The sequence below is a fragment of the Rana temporaria genome, chromosome 8 (assembly GCF_905171775.1).
Source record: "Rana temporaria chromosome 8, aRanTem1.1, whole genome shotgun sequence".
Taxonomy (NCBI): domain Eukaryota; kingdom Metazoa; phylum Chordata; class Amphibia; order Anura; family Ranidae; genus Rana; species Rana temporaria.
In genome coordinates, this window is record NC_053496.1 from 46,455,582 (window position 1) to 46,476,558 (window position 20,977).

Sequence of the window (20,977 nt, forward strand, 5' to 3'; positions counted from 1 at the left end):
AGTAACATATGATGTTACAGTGATGTTGACTTACTTCCACTGCTAAGGGTATTGCCCCATCCGGAGATCACACAGTTGGTGCCGGCAGCAGCGCAACCACCGGGCAGAGGCACGCTCTTGACGTAGGAGTTGAGGGTGGCGGGAGAGGCCAGCTTGACCAACATGATGTCGTTGTCCAGGGTTCTGGAGTTGTATGCAGCATTTCTGATGACCTTGGCAGAGTTAATGAACTGCTCGGTGCCCTCATTGACAGCGATGTTGTGCTCTCCGAGTCTGACCTGCATGCTCCTGTATAGAGACAAATTCAATGACATCAGTATATATTTGCATCTAAAGCAAAGGAATTCTGGATAGAAACCAGTTAATTTCTTTCAAACTGAGCAGCAGTGTGGGTTTGCTTAGTATGGAACGTGTACCACTAGTGGTTGGTACATTTACCTTCAGTTCCAGGAGTGAAGAACAGTCATTTTGGGTACAGAGAACATTGAATTGTATTTGGTATAGAACAAGTAAGGAATAGAGCCTCTGTCAGAGGCCTGTCTTTATATTAGGGAGATTTATCCTCACTTCCAGTTAAGACAGGAAGTGGTATACAATTGCTTCCAATGAACACACAAACAAAATAACATTCTAGTCAATTGGGGAAGGCTTTCTGTCAATGTACCCCATATTACATGGACAAGAAGTGAGGGGAAAAACTTCCAAAGGGGGATCACAGGAATAAATAACACTTGATAGCATTTTTAACTCATCTTCAATCTATTCAAAATATTATAAAACACCTGGAGAAAGAGTTTAATTATAAAAGTAATGATTACAGCTGAATCTTTTCTATGGTAATTTTTACATTGTTTCATTGGTGTTGCCTAATTATTGTTAGAAGCACTATATTTTTGCAATAATGGTTATCTATGTATATATGATTTGGATACACAGGAGCTATAGATTAACAAGGGATTGGGAGCACCAAACAATTTGTGTTTAATTTGACTGCACTTCAAGAATAGGTTCTACGCTATTAAGGGCATTACCATCCAATGGGATCTTCTGCTGACCCACCGACTGACCAACCAACCAGCCATTTAACCAACTTACCACTTTGCCTGTCAACCAGCTGGTAAAAGCTCTGAATCATAGATACTACTTTTTTTCAATGCCTCATAACTATTCCAATAAAAAATGCTGTCATAAAAAGTGCACTTACGACTGGTAGCAGTGAGCAGCAGAGACCACCCACAGGGAGTTGATGAGGGATCCACCACAGAAGTGATATCCAGAGTTCAGAGATACCTGCCAGGGCTGAGAGTAGGCACCACAGGTATATCCTCCGACGATCTTGTCATCATCCAAGGCAGCTGTAAAACACAACATGTACTGGTTACATTTAGAGAGCCTACGCAAAGGGATATATTATGTTTACATTCATATAGAAAAAACAAAAAAGAAAACCCCAAAAAATATAAAAAAATGAAAAATTAATAAACATACCCTGTATATATACAGTGTATATATCTATATAGACATAGATATATATACACAATGTATACTCACCAGCTGCCCCGAGGAGCACACAGATCAGAAGGAGTTTCATGGTGTCGATTTTACCAGTGAACAATTTGTTGCTAATAATGTGGATATTTATATGTTTTACCTGGACCCCCCACCCCATTCCTCCCATCTGAACACTGGCCAGCTGTGTCAATAAGAAATGTTCAGGTTAATGTATATGCAGTTTTATCTGCATGTTTTTTTACACACTATCAGCAACCTCCACCATCGGTAATGTTAGTCATTTTTTTAATCGTATTTATTCATTTGTTCCACTATGCCATTTCACTTTTCTAAAGGCCAACAGATCAAATTGTTTTAATAGGACAACATCTTCTTATCTATAAAGATGGCTATCACTTTTTCAGAATAAGGTATTAAGTGATGTTTGACCCATTCTGGGTCTACTGCTCTAAAGCTATCCTATTACTTGTAGAAGTAAATGAGCTTCATTTGAAGAAGATCAAGAAGGACCGTCTGTGTTATCCAAAGCAATGAATATGTTTCACTTTTTTAAAAACTCATTAGACGATAACATTAAGGACCTTTTTGAAGAGAATTATAGCCAAAGCCACAGAAAGCATGTATCTTGATTGGTTCACTTGGCCCTCAATGTGGAACCCTTGATGAAATTAGCTAGGATCTATTGTCACTTGATTGTCCCAGTTGAGATTATTGCAATTACAGCGTAAAAGTACAAGTTACTACAAGTACAATTAGCTTGTGGCTATACCATAATGGTAACCTGCTCAGATATTATTGTCTTGTCTAATGTTTGCCATCACTTGGAGTTGAAACTGCACTTTGAAGACCAGGTGAACCGAACCAGATAATACTTTTCTTCTGCTTTCTATATAGCATTAAAAAGATCTCTAATTGATGTCCAATGGGTCCTGAAAGAGTGAAACAAAGGGTCAATGCTCTGAATAATACTGATGGTTCTTCTCTAAGATCTACTACAAATAAAGCCTACTTATTTATGGCGTGATTTTTTAGGTGGATTTGTGCTCAACGGGTAACAGGATAACTATTAAAAAGTGGACACAGAATAGGTAAAAAATTACTTTCCACCTTATTCTGTAAGGCCTCGTACACACGACAGAGTTTCTCGGCAGAATTCACCGAGAAACTCGGTCAAAACCCGGATTCTGCCGAGAAACTCTGTCGTCTGTACAGTTTTGGCTCGATGGAGCCGCCGAGGAACTCGACGAGAAAATAGAGAACATGTTCTCTATTTTCTCGTTGTTCTCGTTGTTCTATGGGAGAAGGCGGCCCGCCGAGCTCCTCGGCGGCTTCATCCCAAAACTCGACGAGGAACTCGACGTGCCAAGCACGTCGAGTTCCTCTGTCGTGTGTACGGGGCCTAAAAGTAATGAACATTTTTGTTGATAAGAAGATGTTATCATGCTGGAACAGTAATATGTTATCATGTTAATATAATCTAATCTGTTGGCCTTTACATTTGTCATGGAAAATGTATCAAGCACACTTTTTTCTGATCCATTTTTAATAAACCTTTTTGTGACTATCACCCCTTAGCAACTGTGAATGAGTCCTCAATTGCAAACGCTACGTACACATTCCTCTTCCTCTTGGTTATTACCCCCTTTTGCAGTGATAGTGAACCTTGGCACCCAGATGTTCACCTCTCCCACCTCCCTCTGCAATTATCTGGGACACCCCACCCCCCTCCTTAAGAAACAGCTTATACTGCACCCTGATTGGGCAAAGCTTTGCTCAATCAGGACGCAAAATGGACTCTGCAGCACGCTGTGCATTTCAGGTTATTCGGCAGGGCGAACACACTGCAAATTCAAATGTTGAACGAACAGGCCTGAACAGCCAATGTTCAACCCCAACTCATGCTTGGGCAGAACCGTTGCCTAAAACTTTTTAAGCATCTCATCTTATAAATAGGGATGAGCCGAACACCCCCCCGGTTCGGTTCGCATCAGAACCTTCGAACGGACCGAACGTTCGCGCAAACTTTAGTAGCCCATTGAAGTCTATGGGACTCGAACGTTCAAAATCAAAAGTGCTAATTTTAAAGGCTAATATGCAAGTTATTGTCCTAAAAAGGGTTTGGGGACCCGGGTCCTGCCCCAGGGAACATGAATCAATGCAAAAAAAAGTTTTAAAAACGCCTGTTAATTCGGGAGCAGTGATTTTAATGATGCTTAAAGTGAAAAAAGTGAAATATTCCTTTACATATCGTACCTGCTGGGTGTCTATAGTATGCCTGTGAAAAGGCACATGTTTCCAGTGTTTAGAACTGTCTCTGCACAAAATTACATTTCTATAAGAAAAAAGTCATTTAAAAATGCTTGCGGCTTTAATGCAATGTCTGGTCCCGGCAATATGGATGAAAATCATTGTTGGTGTTGCCACAAAACTGTAAGCCCTCACGGTTAGTCTTGGTGGCCCTGCTGTGAACTATTATATCAAAAATTGTAATTACATGCCATTGTTGAACAGTGGTAGAAAAATTGGGCCTTTGGTGGTGGTGCTGGTTCCACAACACTGTAAGTCTTCACAGTTATTCTTGGTGGGCGCAGGAATGGGCCCTGCTGTTAAATATTAGATCAAGAATTGTAATTACATGCCCCTGTCAAACAGGGGCAGAAAAATTGGGCCTTTGTTGGTGATGGTGGTGGTGCTGCTGCCACAACACTGTAAGCCCTCACAGTTACTCTTGGTGGGTGCAGGAATGGGCCCTGCTGTGAAATATTAAATCAAGAATTGTAATTACATGCCCCTGTTGAACTGGGGCAGAAACATTGGGCCTTAGGCACTGGTTCCACAACACAGCAACCCCTCACAGATACTGTAGTTGGAGTGCAGGAATGAGCCCTGCTGCAAAGTATTGCATCACATTTTTTTATTACAAGCCCCTGTTAAACAGAGGCAGAAGAATTAGGCCTTAGCCACTGGTGGCAGTGCCCAGAACCAAAAATGTTCTTACAAGCTATCAACATGATCATTGAGGAGGAAGAGAATAGTCACTCAGCATAACAGGATAGTCACTCAGCAAAACAGGATAGTCACTCAGCAAAAACATTATTCAGTTACATCAGCATCAGGTGCTTGGTAGCTGGTGGTGATCCAAGCCTGATTCATTTTTATGAAGGTCAGTCGATCGACCGAGTCGGTGGACAGTCGCACCCTGTGATCGGTTACAAAGCCTTCAGCAGCACTGAATGTGCATTGAGCAGAGGGAAGAGGCCGCGTTGGCAGCTGCTTTGCCAGACAAAGTACCCTGGGCCTGGGTGAGAGAGGATGAGAAGGATCCACTCTACCAAGTCTTCGGCATGTTGCGGCTCAACACGGCCAGCTGCCGAAACAAAGGACGAGCGTGTCCCACGGCCACGTGCTGATGAGGATGCACCGTGTCCACAACCAGCACTGCTGCCTTTAGACGCAGAGCCTGCTTGCCCTCTTTTATCGGCTTGTGACTCTCTGCCTCTCCTTGTTGTTCTTTCAGACATACTAATGGCCTGCAGGGAGATGTAGCTGCACACATACACAAATACTAACAATACTTGCAGATCCCTGCCTATGGTATTAGTATGGGAACATCAGCAATTGTAGTCACGTAGCTTTAGGTGCACACTGTGCAAAGACACAGTACACTAACTGACAATACTTGCATATCCCTGCCTGTGGTATTAGTATGAGAACACCAGCAATTGTAGTCAGGTAGCTTTAGATGCATACAGTAATGGTGCATGCTGACACATAAAGTAAAACACTAATCCACAAAAAGTCCTTTGAGCTATGATAGCTCTGTGTGAGATGACGGTCTTTTGATCTGGGCAGCCTTGCAGGGGGAGCCGAAGCCGGACTCCAATGCATGTAATAAGAGAAAGACAAAGAGCAGGCGCCACTTAGATAAAACTGTACACTTTAATATTAAAATAGTATTAAAGCACTCACATATTAGTTACTGTATGTAGGCATATGTAGAAGTCCAAATGACAGTCAGTCCTCAGCTCGTGTGGATGGTCCCTGCAGCTGTAGATGGTTGCTGTGCTTCGCCGCATGTGGGGGTTGCCGATTCACTATCCAATCGATCGCTTCCGGGTGTCACTGCGGCTACCAGACAGAGGGTTGGAATGCGAGCGTCAGGTCTATGCTGGGACGCGGAGGTGGAGTGACGTCAGGACCAGGATGCAACGCGTTTCAGTGCTTGCGCCGTGAGGTGATAGAAGTCACAGCATGCACCTTTCTCAAGCTAAGTGTTTTGGCTGTGTACAGCCTTTTTATATGCCTTAGTGGTGTTGCCACCTGGTGGAACTAGATGTAAGTGCACTCCACATGATATGGGAGCATTACTCTAGTAATGGCAAGTATTTTCAGTGTAAAAATACAAATTGTAAAAGATGTACTGAGATAAAAAGGACATGTTGCAGGTTATACATTAAAAGTTCCCGTAATACTGTTATGTGATCAAGATAATAATGAATAACATTAAGTCTAAAATAAAAACTAGATATACAAAAATGCACTTTAAAATTTCAATCAAAGAATACATGAGAATTCTAAATAAAAGAAGGGGGGGGGCTTTAGGTGCACACTGTGCAAAGACACAGTACACTAACTGACAATACTTGCATATCCCTGCCTGTGGTATTAGTATGAGAACACCAGCAATTGTAGTCAGGTAGCTTTAGATGCATACAGTAATGGTGCATGCTGACACATAAAGTAAAACACTAATCCACAAAAAGTCCTTTGAGCTATGATAGCTCTGTGTGAGATGACGGTCTTTTGATCTGGGCAGCCTTGCAGGGGGAGCCGAAGCCGGACTCCAATGCATGTAATAAGAGAAAGACAAAGAGCAGGCGCCACTTAGATAAAACTGTACACTTTAATATTAAAATAGTATTAAAGCACTCACATATTAGTTACTGTATGTAGGCATATGTAGAAGTCCAAATGACAGTCAGTCCTCAGCTCGTGTGGATGGTCCCTGCAGCTGTAGATGGTTGCTGTGCTTCGCCGCATGTGGGGGTTGCCGATTCACTATCCAATCGATCGCTTCCGGGTGTCACTGCGGCTACCAGACAGAGGGTTGGAATGCGAGCGTCAGGTCTATGCTGGGACGCGGAGGTGGAGTGACGTCAGGACCAGGATGCAACGCGTTTCAGTGCTTGCGCCGTGAGGTGATAGAAGTCACAGCATGCACCTTTCTCAAGCTAAGTGTTTTGGCTGTGTACAGCCTTTTTATATGCCTTAGTGGTGTTGCCACCTGGTGGAACTAGATGTAAGTGCACTCCACATGATATGGGAGCATTACTCTAGTAATGGCAAGTATTTTCAGTGTAAAAATACAAATTGTAAAAGATGTACTGAGATAAAAAGGACATGTTGCAGGTTATACATTAAAAGTTCCCGTAATACTGTTATGTGATCAAGATAATAATGAATAACATTAAGTCTAAAATAAAAACTAGATATACAAAAATGCACTTTAAAATTTCAATCAAAGAATACATGAGAATTCTAAATAAAAGAAGGGGGGGGGGTTTACAAGAGGCTATAGTTTGCAGAAATTGTAAACTATTGAGTATATTATGGGATGAGGGAGATGAACCAAAAAAGAATATTATGTTTACTCTATATATAAAAATTATAAAAAATATATATAAAAATAAGCATAAAGAAATTCTTTTGTTTTCCTTATAAAATATTAACAATAATAATGGTGATAATGGTGGTATAATAGTAGTATTGGGGCAGGAAAAAAGTTTAATAAGGGAATTTTAATATTACAAATAAGTGTATGTATAACTGACAATACTTGCATATTCCTGTCTGTGGTATTAGAATGAGAACACCAGCAATTGTAGTCACGTAGCTTTAGGTGCACACTGTGCAAAGAAAGAACCGAAAGAACGCACTCCATAAAAATGGAGTCGTACCGCTCAAATACCCAGTCATTGACCTGCGGGGTACCTCAGGGCTCTGCCCTTTCTCCCTTATTCTTTAACTGCTACATGCGCCCACTTGCCGACCTCATTACCAGCTATGGTCTAGGCTGCCAGATCTATGCGGATGACACACAGATCTTGGCAGACCTTGCAAGTGGACCTAATATGCCTGAGCAGCTGAATAAGGGATTATCTAACATCCAACAATGGATGGACTCAAACAGGCTAGGCCTTAACGCTGACAAAACTGAGCTTTTGGCCAACTCTACCTTTTTACCTGCCTGGCCATCCTCGTTTGGCCCTGCCCCAACTCCAGCTAAGCAGGTAAAAAATCTGGGTATAATTATTGATGCTGAACTAAGCTTCGTACCTCACGCAAAATATTGCATAAAATCAGCCAACTATCATCTGCAATTATTACGGAAAATTACGAATCTCTTCACTCAGCACAACCGTATGATCTTAGTTCATGGACTTATCCACTCTAGGTTAGATTGTTCTAACGTTTTCTTTCTAGGGCTCCCACAGAAGTGGATAAAACGATTGCAGATTACACAGAATCATGCTGCAAGACTAGTCACAAACTGCCCAAGGCGGAATCACATCTCCCCGGTGCTTAAGAATCTACACTGGCTCCCGATAGCAAAACGGGTTGAGTTCAAGGCACTCTGTCTGGTGTTTCGGGCCTATTGGCAACTAGATCCGATGTACTTATGTACTTATCGAATATGACACAACACTACTGTCCACCCAGAGAGCTTCACTCGACTGACGCCCTGTTAGCAATTATTCAATCTAGTCGATCAGCTTCAAAAGGTGGCCGCCGGCTCCAAACACTGGGGAACTCTCTTTGGAACCAGCTCCCTCATCAGCTCCGAGCCTCCTCCTCCTTGATGGCCTTCCGTAAGGGCTTGAAAACACTTATTTTTTCACAAGCCTACAGATAGAGACTTGGCCTTCCAAGCCCTTAGCAGGACGCTGCCTTAATCCCAGGCTGCGGTCCATGGTCAGGGAGTAGGGATAGGCTTTCTGTGCCCTGACACCCCCCCCTTCTTTTTATATTTCTGTTTATTTCTTGTCTGTTCCCCTCTTTTACTTAGATGTCCTAGTTTCTTCTTTTTGCTCTTGGGAACTGGATACCCCCAGCTTGTTGGTAAGCGCTTAGACGCGAGTTTCACAACTTGCATTCGGCGCTGTATAAGTATTTATTCCAATCCAATCCAATCCAAAGACACAGTACACTAACTGACAATACTTGCAGATCCCTGCCTGTGGTATTAGTATGAGAACACCAGCAATTGTAGTCAGGTAGCTTTAGGTGCACACTGTACAGAGGACACGGTACACTAACTGACAATACTTGCAGATCCCTGCCCTTGGTATTAGTATGAGAACACCAGCAATTGTAGTCAGGTAGCTTTAGGTGCACACTGTACAGAGGACACAGTACACTAACTGACAATACTTGCAGATCCCTGCCCTTGGTATTAGTATGAGAACACCAGCAATTGTAGTCAGGTAGCTTTAGGTGCACACTGTGCAAAGGACACTAAAACTGAATACTGGAGGTCCCTGCCTGTATTTGTATGAGAACACTGCCAATTGTATTTAGGTGTCACGGTTCCTACCATGCTATGCAGGCGGCCAGGCGTGGTCTGGGAGGTATTGAACCCGGGACCTCTCTGTTGCTGCTTCGGTTCTTTGCCTCTGAGCCACTCCTCAGTTTGATGTTTTGCCTGCTTTCCATCTAAGCCTGGTTCTGAATGATCGCTTTTCTCTGGATCGCCTTGAAATCTGCACCTGTCTCTCCTAGTTCAGCTGAGGCAGGTTACCAAATCAACTAGGGTATAAAACACTACCTCACTCTGAGGGATTTGTCAGTTCATTGTTCTGTCCTGTCATTGCCAAATGTTCCTGTATTCCTGTGTTCTGTTTCAGCTACAGCTACAGCTACAAGACTGACTCCGGCTTCTGACCCTGGCCATGTTGATCGTTTATTCTGAATTCTGGAATCCCTGACCACGGCTTTACTTCGACTATCTTTTGGCAAATCCCTATCAAGCCCCTGTGCACAGACTCACAGCTCAGGTAGCGTCTTACCTTGTTTCCGTGGGCTGTGTGTACTTGCAATTGTGAGCATACAACTCTTCATTATGGACTCCAACCAAGGTAAGCCCTTACATAATGAACTGACCAACAACATGGAGTCCGCAGAGATGTACAAAATGCTCACCTCCCTGGCTCTCCAAGTCTCCAGCCTGGGCCATACCATTTTGGAACTACAGTAAGAAGCTCAATTACTTAAAGGGACAGTACCCCCAGCCCCGGAACCAGCATGATGCCAGAGAGGTTTGATGGTAACAGTGCATCCTTCTTGTGTTTTAAGATGGATTGTGAGCTGTTGTTTGCTCCTAAACCTAGGACCTATGCCAAGGACTATGTTAAGGTTCGTGCTTCCATCAACCTGCTCACAGGGAAAATCAAACCATGGGCTCATCAGCTGTTGCAGGAAAAGAGTCCAGTCTTGGACAGCTGGGAAACCTTCATGTTTGCTCTGGACTCTCACATTCTTGTTTCCAAGAAAACCAGTGCTCTCAAATCTGCTCTCTGTTCACGTGGCCTATGGGTATCCAGGGACAGAAATACTCTGTACAGACACAACACCAAGCCAGCCCAGTATGTGCCAATCTATGAAGCTCTGTATGTGCCCAGCCATGAAGCTCTAACACCACAAAGCCTTGACGCTCCTGTGGATGCACACACAGCTACTTTAGAAGATGTGGAACCCATGGAGATCGGGCCATCCGGTCCAAGCTATCTAAGGTAGAAAGAGAGCGGAGGAGAGGCTATGGACTTTGTTTTTACTGTGGTGTAAGAGGGCACTTTATATCTCTCTGCCCAACTCGCCCTCCACGGCCAAAGGTTCTTTAGGTGGGTACTATTGTGAGCCTTCCTGCTACCCCAGAATCTCTGCCTGCTATGCAGCTTGAAGTTCCTTTGCCTCAGTTTGACATTCCAGAGACTACTGTTCAGTCCGATGCACCTGTTCTTCAGCTTGCTGTGCCTGATTTCCAGTCGGATGTACCTACCTTCCAAGCTGAAGTTTCGGTTCCTGTGTCCCCAACTGAACTTTCGATTCCGGTGTCCCCACCTGAATTTCCTGTGTCCCCAACTGAAGTTTCGGCTCCTGTATCCCCAATTGAGGTTCCGTTGTCTGTGTCCCCAAGTGAAGTTCTTACACCTGACTGTACGTATGCCTCAAATGGCACAATGGTCCGTAAGCAGGATCTAGTAATGTTTGAACAAGCTTTGAAAGCAGCAAATGCACCCCCTTCTAGAACTTCAAAAGCAACAAATACCAAAAAGAAAAAAGTTTTCTAACGCCACTGTTGTACATATGGTATGTATGCCTATGAGGAACTACCTGTTCACGCCCAGAGGGCATTTCTAAGGGGGGGGAAACTGTCACGGTTCCTACCGTGCCATTCAGGCGGCCAGGCGTTGTCGCGCCCCAAGTGGCCCTAGGTGGTATTAAACCCGGAACCTCTCTGCTGCTGCTTCGGTTCTTTGCCTCTGAGCCACTCCTCAGTTTCATATTTTGCCTGCTTTCCATCTAAGCCTTGTTCTGAATGATGTGCTGATCGCCCTTCTCTGGATCTCCTTGCAATCTGTACCTGTCTCTCCCAGTTTAGCTGAGGCAGGTTACCCAATCAACTAGGCTATGAAACACTGCCTCACTCTGACTGACAGGGATTTGTCAGTTCATTGTCCTGTCCTGTCATTACCAAAGGTTCCTGTGTTCTGTTTCAGCTACAGCTACAAGACTGACTCTGGCTTCTGACCCTGGCTATGTTGATCGTTTATTCTGAATTCTGGAATCCCTGACCACGGCTTTACTTCGACTATACTTTGGCAAATCCCTATCAAGCCCCTGTGCACAGACTCACAGCTCAGGTAGCGTCTTACCTTGTTACCGTGGGCTGTGTGTACTTGCAATTGTGAGCATACAACTCTTCATTATGGACTCCAACCAAGGTAAGCCCTTACATAATGAACTGACCAACAACATGGAGTCCGCAGAGATGTACAAAATGCTCACCTCCCTGGCTCATTAAAACAAAATACTGCAGCTCCCTGCCTGTATTTGTATGAGAACACCAGCAATTGTATTCAGGTAAGCTTTAGGTGCACACTGTGCAAAGGACAAAAAAACTGAATACTGTAGGTCCCTGCCTGTAATTGTATGAGAACACCAGCAATTGTATTCAGGTACAGTGGGTGACCCACGTGGGTAGGTACCGGAGCATGATGGGACTGTGACATCATAAGAGGCCTATATAAATCGGTGCAAGCCGCACACCCGGCAAGTTGCGTCAACATCAGAAGAAGAGAAGAAGGCAGAAGACGGCAAAGAAGAGCGGGCTGCGCCACCGCTAGTAATTGAGCTAACACGAAGATAGCGGCAGCCAGCCCTGAAGGAGAAGGCACCGGAGAGCGAGCGGGAGAAGAACCGGGGAGCGCCGAGACGACAGCGGAGAAGATAGAAGAAGACCCCTCGGAGAGCGGAGAAGACCCCCGTAGCGCGGGGGAAGACTAATAAATTATTATTTTTTATTTTTTATTCTTTTTTACACTTCAGACTCAACCTCATAGAGTGTGCGTTATATGCTCATGTTCTGCGTGCCAGCCCATTGCATCTCTATTTTGGTTTTGCATCATTAGTGTCGCTTCTTCTTGTGTGGGTTTTTTTTTTATTTTTTTATTTTTTTTTCCCCTTTCCTTTCTCTTTTTTTTATAAATATTGTTAAATATAACTCATTTTGCTTGAGAAGCACAAAAGTTTACAATTACATATTCGCCCTCTTATCCTTCCCCTCCCTCCCTCCCCCTTATCTCACCTTAAACAATCTCTTGTACCTCTAGTTCTCTCTAATTTTCTTTTAAGTATCTTCCCTTAACTTTTCTGCGTAACTCCATGATTTCTTGAAAGTCCTCCAGTTATCCTATCAGTTTCACATGGATAGGCAGAAGATCCGACATGTGTAAGGGACTTACACTGTCGGATCTTAGGATGCAGTACCGCAGCCGCCGCTGGGGGCATTTCTCGTCGAAATCCAGCGTTGGGTATGCAAATTAGCACTTACGGAGATCCACAAAGCTTTTACGCTTCATTTTTTCTCTTTAAGTATTAGTTTGCCGTCGCAAAATTAGGGCTGCTTTTACAAAGTATAAAGTTAGTACACCATGTAAAAGTAGACCCTTCTTTCCCGCGACGCTGTCAATTTTTTTTTTTACATTTTTTTTCCCCGCCGCATCTCTTTTTTTTCCCGACGCAACTTTTTTTACCCGGCGTGATTCACAAAACTCGGCGTAACGTAATTCCGCGCAATGCACGTCGGGAAAATCGCGTCGGGAACATGCGCAGTACGTCCGGCGCGGGACTCGCCCCATTAGATTAGGAACGCCTTGCACCGGACGGATTTAAGTTACACCGCTCAAAATTTCTAGGTAAATGCTTTGTGGATCGGGCACTTAGGTAGAGATTTTGCGGCGGTGTAACTTAAATGCCAAAAGTTAAGTTACGGCCGGTTTTTGTGGATCAGGCCCATTGTTAGCAAAATCCATTAAAAAAATGTATGAGATAAACTTTATCCCCTTACTAAACGAAATTAAGATAGAAACAAAAAGGGTGGAAAATAGAGCAATATCATGGATAGGACAAATCAATTATTGCAAAATGGTTATTTTACCTAAAATTTTATATAAATTTCAGATGATTCCCATAGCCCTCCCGAGAAAATTATTCTCAGCCCTTAAAAAATTAATTATGAATTATATATGGAGAAATAAGAAACACAGGATATCACTCCAGACCCTAAAACAACCCAAAAAAATGGGGGATTAGCGGTCCCGGACGTTAAAGGTTATTTTGACGCAGTTGTATTGACAAGAGTGGTGGAGTGGGCCAGAGTCAATAAAGAAAAATAATAAATTATTTTAAAACCCTGTGTCGTGTGTTTATTTTTATTGACACTTTGCCTCCAGGTGAATGGGTAGGGGTACGATGTACCCCATATTTATTCACCTAGGGTGGGGGGCTGGTATCTGGGGGCCCCCTTATTAAAGGGGGCTCCCAGATTCCGATAAGCCCCCCGCCCGCAGACCCCGAAAACCAACAGCCAGGGTTGTCGGGAAGAGGCCCTGTCCTTATCAACATGGGGACAGGGTGCTCTGGGGTGGGGGGAGCAGTGGGCCCCCCCTGCCCCAGAGCACCCAACCCCCCCATGTTGAGGGCATGCGGCCTGGTACGGCTCGGGGGGGGTGCTCGCTCGTCTCCGCTCCTTTCCTGACCCACCAGGCGGCGTGCATTGGATACGGGTCTGGTATGGATTGTAGGGGGACCCCCACGCTGTTTTTTTGGCGTAGGGGGGTTCTCCTTACAACCCATACCAGACCTAAGGGCCTGGTATGCCCCTGGGGGGAACCCATGCCGTTTTTTTATTTAAAATTTGGCGTGGAGTTCCCCCTCATGATTCAAACCAAACGCCGCGGCTAGAATTGGCGGGAATCCAAGTCAGATCCCCGTCGCTTCTATGACGCACTCGCTGGAATGTGCTTTTTCTATTCTAGCGAGTGCGAGATGTCGTCACCCTGTCGCCGAGAATTAGCGAGATGTTGTCGTGCTGGAAACACATTCTCAACAGGTACAGTAAGCTTTAGGTCACACTGTGCAAAGGACACTAAAACTGGATACTGGAGGTCCCTGCCTGTATTTGTATGAGAACACCAGCAATTGTATTCAGGTAAGCTTTAGGTGCACACTGTGCAAAGGACACTGTAACGAGACCCTTGCTCGCTCGGTTCCACTCTCCTGACAATCCTCTGCTACTATTGGATCAGATTGCAGATCGCAACATCTGATGGTTCGGCCATCCTGATGCTCCGGGATTCGAACTACAGCTATGTGCTGTTCGAAATCCATTTGGGTTAGCTCAGAACAAACACCAGGCAGGCTGTATGTAAGTTCAAACAGGAGACTCTTTTATTGGATGCACACACACTTTTATACAGCAGTTTGAACACCCTGCCCCCAACAACCACTTTCCTATTGGTCAATTGTAAAGTACATTGTAGTTCTCAATTAGGTCCTCTTGGCCATGCAAATGAGGACTTGAAACAGGGTCAGCAGGGATTTGTCCGATAGCTTGAATAGGAGGACTGATATGTGTAATGAGACAGAAGCCCCAGGGGGCAATCACAGTACACAAACAGCCTAACACAGAACAATGCTTTTCCTCCAGACCATGGAGACGTCTGGAGGGGGATGTTAGCCTTAAGACAGGGCAGAAGACCCCCCACTGTGCAACAGATTTCAAGTAGAAACACTTTAGTATTCCAAGGTCAATGACAGGCACTAAAACAAAATACTGCAGCTCCCTGCCCGTATTTGTATGAGAACACCAGCAATTGTATTCAGGTAAGCTTTAGGTGCACACTGTACAAAGGACACTAAAACAAAATACTGCAGCTCCCTGCCTGTATTTGTATGAGAACACCAGCAATTGTATTCAGGTAAGCTTTAGGTGCACACTGTACAAAGGACACTAAAACAAAATACTGCAGCTCCCTGCCTGTATTTGTATGAGAACACCAGCAATTGTATTCAGGTAAGCTTTAGGTGCACACTGTGCAAAGGACAATAAAACCAAATACTGTAGGTCCCTGCCTGTATTTCTATGCGAACACCGGCAATTGTATTCAGGTAAGCTTTAGGTGCACACTGTGCAAAGGACACAGTACACTAAGTGAAAATACTGCAGCTAGCACAATCACCTGCCTGTCAGTATATTAGGAAGAGCATACAGGAACGGATCTAGCTAAACTGAATACAGTGTATAAATATATATACAACACCTGGGATGCATACATATCCTCTACACACTGTCACTGCAGCTAACTGACTCGCCTGCCTGCCTGCTCTCTCAATTGAAATGACACTGTCTCTCTCTCTGTCTGTCTGTATTTCACCAACGCCACAACACACTACACAAGGTCGACTTCCAGGCGGCCTTATATAGTGTGGGGCGTGTACTAAATCTCCTGAGGCATAATTGGCCAAAGCCACTCTGGCATGCGGGTAATAGTGCATGCTTGGCCAATCATAAGCCAGCAATGCACTGCAATGCCGCAGTGAATTATGGGCCGTGACGCGCCTCTCGAATTTGGTGCGAACGGCCCATAACGTTTGAAATTCAACGAACGGTCGAACATTCAATGAGTTTGACTCGAACACGAAGGTCATCCCTACTTATAAACAAAGGAAACAATCTGTGGGGGTCCAACTATATGCAGATGTGCCTTTCAAACAATAACATCTAAAAAGAGAGGGGGTAGAGGTATAACCATAAGCAATAAATAACTCCAAGACCTCAGCTTATCAACATAAAATATAGATAAAGAGCAATGTTCTTATCAATATGGGGAAAAGATACTTTGGGGTGGGGGGCACAGAGCCCCTCCTTCCCCAAAGCACCCACCCCCCATGTTGAGGGCATGTGGCCTGGTATGGCTCAGGAGGGGAGCATTCGCTCATTCCCCCCCCTTTCCTGCATGCCCAGATAAGGCTCTGGTATGGATTTTAGAGGGACTATACACTGTTTTTTTTCTTGGCACTATATTTAATGGGATTTTTTATTTTTATTGTTGCATTTTAACCCCTTACAGCCCACCGGATGCAAAATGAAGGCCACAAGTTGGCTCTATCCTGACTGGGCTCAAATGACGTGCAGCCGGAAAAGTCGACGCGTTTTGTCTCTGGTGAAAGGTGTCGAAACGAGCCTGCTGATGCTATTGCGTTAACCTACAGTTTAATATACAAGTACTTTTTATCTGCTCAAATGTGAGAGTTCCTCTATTTTAATAAATATTCTGTGTTATGTTGATTCACACTATGTGGAACTTTCTTTTCATTTTTGACTGCATCTTGTGTGTGGGAAGGATTTGATCAAATTACTTTTGCGTTTGTCTTTCTTTGCTGGGAGTCACTTGAGGGACAGTGTGATCGCCATTATGTGTGCCTTAATTTTGCAGACGTGGATGTTCCTGTCTACCGGTGTGTTTTCACCACAAGTCTTGATGACTCGTTGGGCATATGCCTTGTTGAGTCCAAAAGCTCTGGTAAGCCTTCCTTATGTTGGTGGTGGCTTCTCCCATTATCTTCTCCTCACATCTGTCTTTCCACTGATGTCCTAAGACGGACATTAACTAACATGGATTCAACATCCAATTCCAGTTTTCCATCCTTGGACTGTATTTACTTACCTTTATCACTCTGTGGACGATTTTTTGTTCATTTATTCATGTGTTTGCACATATGCTATTAATAACGTTAACGTTAATGTCCATTAATTTTTTTCACTGTATTATATATGGTTTTATTCATTATGACCGTTCTTATTTAGTGCTGCACATATATTTATATTTTACATGTTTACTTGGAAATGTATTTTGCTGTGCTGGCTGCTAGTCCATGTTCTAATGTAGGTGACAGGGCGGTATATTTCACTTTTCCATAGGTTTCATACTTTAGACATCTGTCCTTCCAAGTTCCACAAAAAAAAAACTCAGCACGTCTTACCTTCTATTTCTGTACGTGGATTATGCCTCTAATGCAAACATAATTTGGCAATGAGCAAATGTGAGTTTTTGATAATTGGGAGGTATGATGGCTTAAGCCGGTGGGGAAATTCACAAAGCTGTACAGCTGTGTTCAGATAAGGCAGTGGTCAGCAACCTTTTTTCCACTTAAGGGTGCCGAATTCAATGTATGTGAATGCATGGAGGGCCACATTCACCTGCTAATAAATGAAGATAATAATAATCCTAACATAGTAGAAATAACAGTACAGGTTTACCTCACTTTAAGGTGCTTCTACAAAGCCAGTTCACTCTGAGGGAGTTGCTCATGTGGCTGGTGATTATGAATTTACTGCCCCTCCCCCATCCTGACACCCAAGGGTGGCTGATTCCAGCCTTGCCAGCTAGCATGGTATGGAAATGGGGTCCCTGTCCTAGGAGAGATGGGGCCCCTAGGGGTGATGGGGCCCCTGTCCCCAGGGGTGATGGGGTGCCTGTCCCCAGACTAGAAGGAGTCCCTGTCCCAGGAGAGATGGGCCCCTGTCCCCAGCGGAGAAGGGTTCCCTGTCCCCAGGAGTGATGGGGTCCCTGTCCCCAGGGGAGATGGGGTCCCTGTCCCTAGGGGAGATGGGGTCCCTGTCCCCAGGGATGATGGGGTTTCTGTCCCCAGATGTCCCTGTCCCCAAGGGTGATTGGGTTCCTGTCACAGGGGAGATGGGTCCCTGTCCCCAGAGGAGAAGGGGTCTGGGTCCCTGTCCCATGGGAGATGGGTCCCTGTCCCCAGGGGAAAAGGGGTCCCTGTCCCCCAGGGGTGATGAGGTCCATGTACCCAGGGGAGAATGGGTCCCTGTCGCCAGGAGTGATGGGGCCCATATGCCCCCAAAGCAGTGTCCTCTGTCCCCTGCACACCCCTCCACTGTAATGTCCTTTGTCACCACCCTATTGTCCTCTGTCCCTCTCATGGTGTCCTCTGCCCCCCCCATAATGTCCTCTTCCCCCCTCCACCCCCCTGCACACACACACACTGTGTAGGTAGAACTCTCCTACCTTACACAGGTGTACAGCGAGCAGAGCAGAGATCGATATCACAGGGCTGGATGGGGACGGGAACTACTGGTTAACTTTTCACATTAACAGGCTGGTGATTGGTTGCTAGGATCGCCTGGCAACCAATCACATGCTGTGTAATGTAAAAAGTTAACTCCAGCGGCAAAAATGTCAGTGGGCTGCATAAGCAATGCTTATAACCCCTTATCCAACATGGCCCCCATTAGGCCTGAAGAAGGCGCGCATGCCCCCTTAAACGCATTGCCCTTGGTTCTTCTCAATCCGGAAGTGACGTTATCCCTCGGCTCCCTGTGTGTTCCAGATCCAGGATGCAGCCCGCTCCGAGTCACCAGTAAGCAGCCCCACGGATGCATTCCCTTAACGGAATTTGTCCCTAAATACCTGTAACTACCTTACTCCGTTTGTGAAATAAAATCTACTTGCATACTGCACTTAGAGTGGCGCCTGTGTTTTATGCTCATTTACTCAATTCAAGCACACCTTTTATATGTTACCAATAAATTGGGTATAATATTGTATTTGCATTAAAATTCTTTTTACTGTATTGTTTCCTAAGAATATGCATTTGATAAATAACTGCTCAAATACTGTGCGACATAAAAAATGATTGACTTTTTTTATTATCCATGGTCTCTGCTTTCAGGAAATGTATATATTGTTTTGGGGGTGTTAAATTCTAGCTTTCAGGAAATGTATATATTGTTTTGGGGGTGTTAAAATCAAAATTAAAATCAAAAATTTTTGCTAGAGTTTGCTAGAATTTACTTTAACACGTGTAAAATATAAAAACAATTGCCATAGTGGGCAGATTGTTAAATCCCAGGACTTAATGGACAGAGATAGAAACTACTTTATCTGTGCTTTACCAGTTTGTTTTGATTTCAGCTTTAGCCCTGGTTCACAAGTCATGCTACTTCAGCAAGATTTCAAAGCCGACTATCAGTGCGCCTTACTGACATTTGTGTGACTTTGTTTAACAGATGTCACACTGAAATTGCACGGAAATATTGCAGGAAGGTGCTGCGACTTGAACGGTTCCATTGGAGAAAATGGGGTGCGACTTGTCATGTGACTTTGAACTGTCAAGTCGCATTACAAGTCACACTGGTGTGAACCAGGGCTTAATATAAACAATGCTACCCAGTAGTATATCTAGGTTTTGTGCTTTCCTAGGCCTGACTAAACTTGTGCACCCCCTAATTTAAATATGACCCACCCCTTTCTGTCAAGGCCACACCCTTTGCTGTTTAAGACCCGCCCTGAAATTTTTCGAGTGGGGACACTAATTCTGAGGGCCTGGGGGGGCAATGGATTCCCTTAATTTGCAAAGATTTCCTCTCACTTCCTGTTTGGCTCTGGGGCAGGAAGTGAAGGGAAATCTCTGCAATGGCACAGGGATGGTAAAAAATAAACTGACAGGGGTTATAACCCTTCCTTACTCTATCCAAAAAAAAAAAAAATGTGCCCAGGCGCCTAGAGTACCAGAGAGAAGCTGTACCCAGAGGGCCTGCAAATCTGACTGGAAGATGGACATCAGGAAGGATCTGATTCTGCCTACTGTTAGTATAGATCTGTGTCATTGGTGCCTGTCGAGTGAGGGCCACCCCCTTGAGATAGAAGAGTCAGTGGACCTGTGTCAGTAAAGGGGATGCTAGAGAGTGAAGATAATTTAGTGCATCAAGTCTGCTGCTAGTGAGAGCAAGAAGACTTTACCCTTTCATACATGTAGCTGTATGATCAAAGCGGTGTGACTGCTTCTACTATCAATCTGGTGAGGCCAAGTCAGAGTTGTCCTCATCCCTTGTAAATAGTTCTTGTTGGAGTATCCCACTCATCCCTTCTTCCATCCAAGTTCCAAGGGCCAGATCCACAGCCGCCGAGCGCAACTTAACTTTTCAGAGTTAAGTTACACTGCCGCAAATCTCCCAAGTTAGGTGCCGATCCACAAAGCACTTACCTGGAAATTTGCGGCGGTGTAACTTAACTCCGTCCGGCGCAAGGCGTTCCTAATACAAATGGGCGCGCTCCCGAGCCGGACGTACTGCGCATGCTCCGTCGGGTAACTTACCCGACGTGCATTGCGCTAACTGACGTCGCTCCGACGTCATTTGCTTAGACGTTAACGTAAATGGTGTCCAGCGCCATTCACGAACGTCTTACGCAAACGACGTAGAGTTGAAAATTTCGACGTGGGAACGACGGCCATACTTAATAGGGCTTAGTCAAATAGGACTCAGCCCTATTTTTACGCGGCATAACTCGACGTAAACGACGTAGATTTAGCGCGACGGGCCCGTCGGAACATTTGTGGATCGCCGTAAGTGTTCATTTGCATATTCTAGGCCGGCCGCAATGGCCTCGCCACCTAGCGGCCGGCCTAGAATTGCATCCTTAAGATCCGACAGTGTAATTCTATTACACATGTCGGATCTTCTGCCTATCTATGGTAAACTGATTCTGTGGATCAGTTCCATAGATAGAAACAGGGATACGACAGCGTATCAGTAGATACGCCGGCGTATCCCTTTTGTGGATTACCCCCCAAATAAATATAATAACCCAAATACCTTGGACTGGTCTTTGAGTAACGAGCAAACGGGAGTAAAGGGTGGAACAAGTAAGAGCCAACAGCAACAGTGGGAATCCCTAGCAACATAGTGGGAAAATCCTTAGCAACCAAATGGGAATCACCCTGGCAATCATTGGCAACCAGTGAGAATCATTGGCAACCAGCTGCAGGTAACCAGGGAGAGGCCTATGAAGCCAACACTCAGCAAGCCCTGCACGGACAGGCT

The 20,977-nt window shown here is 44.7% G+C and overlaps 2 protein-coding genes across 4 annotated transcripts in view; both read right to left on the reverse strand.

The window, feature by feature from the left end:
• LOC120946873 (trypsin-like) overlaps nt 1-1,654 on the reverse strand; it is a 50,582-nt gene extending 48,928 nt beyond the window's left edge. The window contains exons 1-3 of one of the 3 annotated variants that reach the window (XM_040361680.1): nt 1,552-1,654; nt 1,205-1,355; nt 35-288 (exon numbers count right to left, since the gene is read on the reverse strand). In XM_040361680.1, the coding sequence (XP_040217614.1) occupies nt 35-288; nt 1,205-1,355; nt 1,552-1,591 (445 nt within the window). In that variant the 5' untranslated portion in view covers nt 1,592-1,654. The remainder of the gene's footprint in view (nt 1-34; nt 289-1,204; nt 1,356-1,551) is intronic. The other 2 variants (XM_040361681.1, XM_040361679.1) reach the window with 2 other exon arrangements.
• The window catches only part of LOC120946879 (trypsin-like), a 143,787-nt gene that overhangs the window by 104,116 nt on the left and 18,694 nt on the right, over nt 1-20,977 (reverse strand). The window lies entirely within an intron of this gene.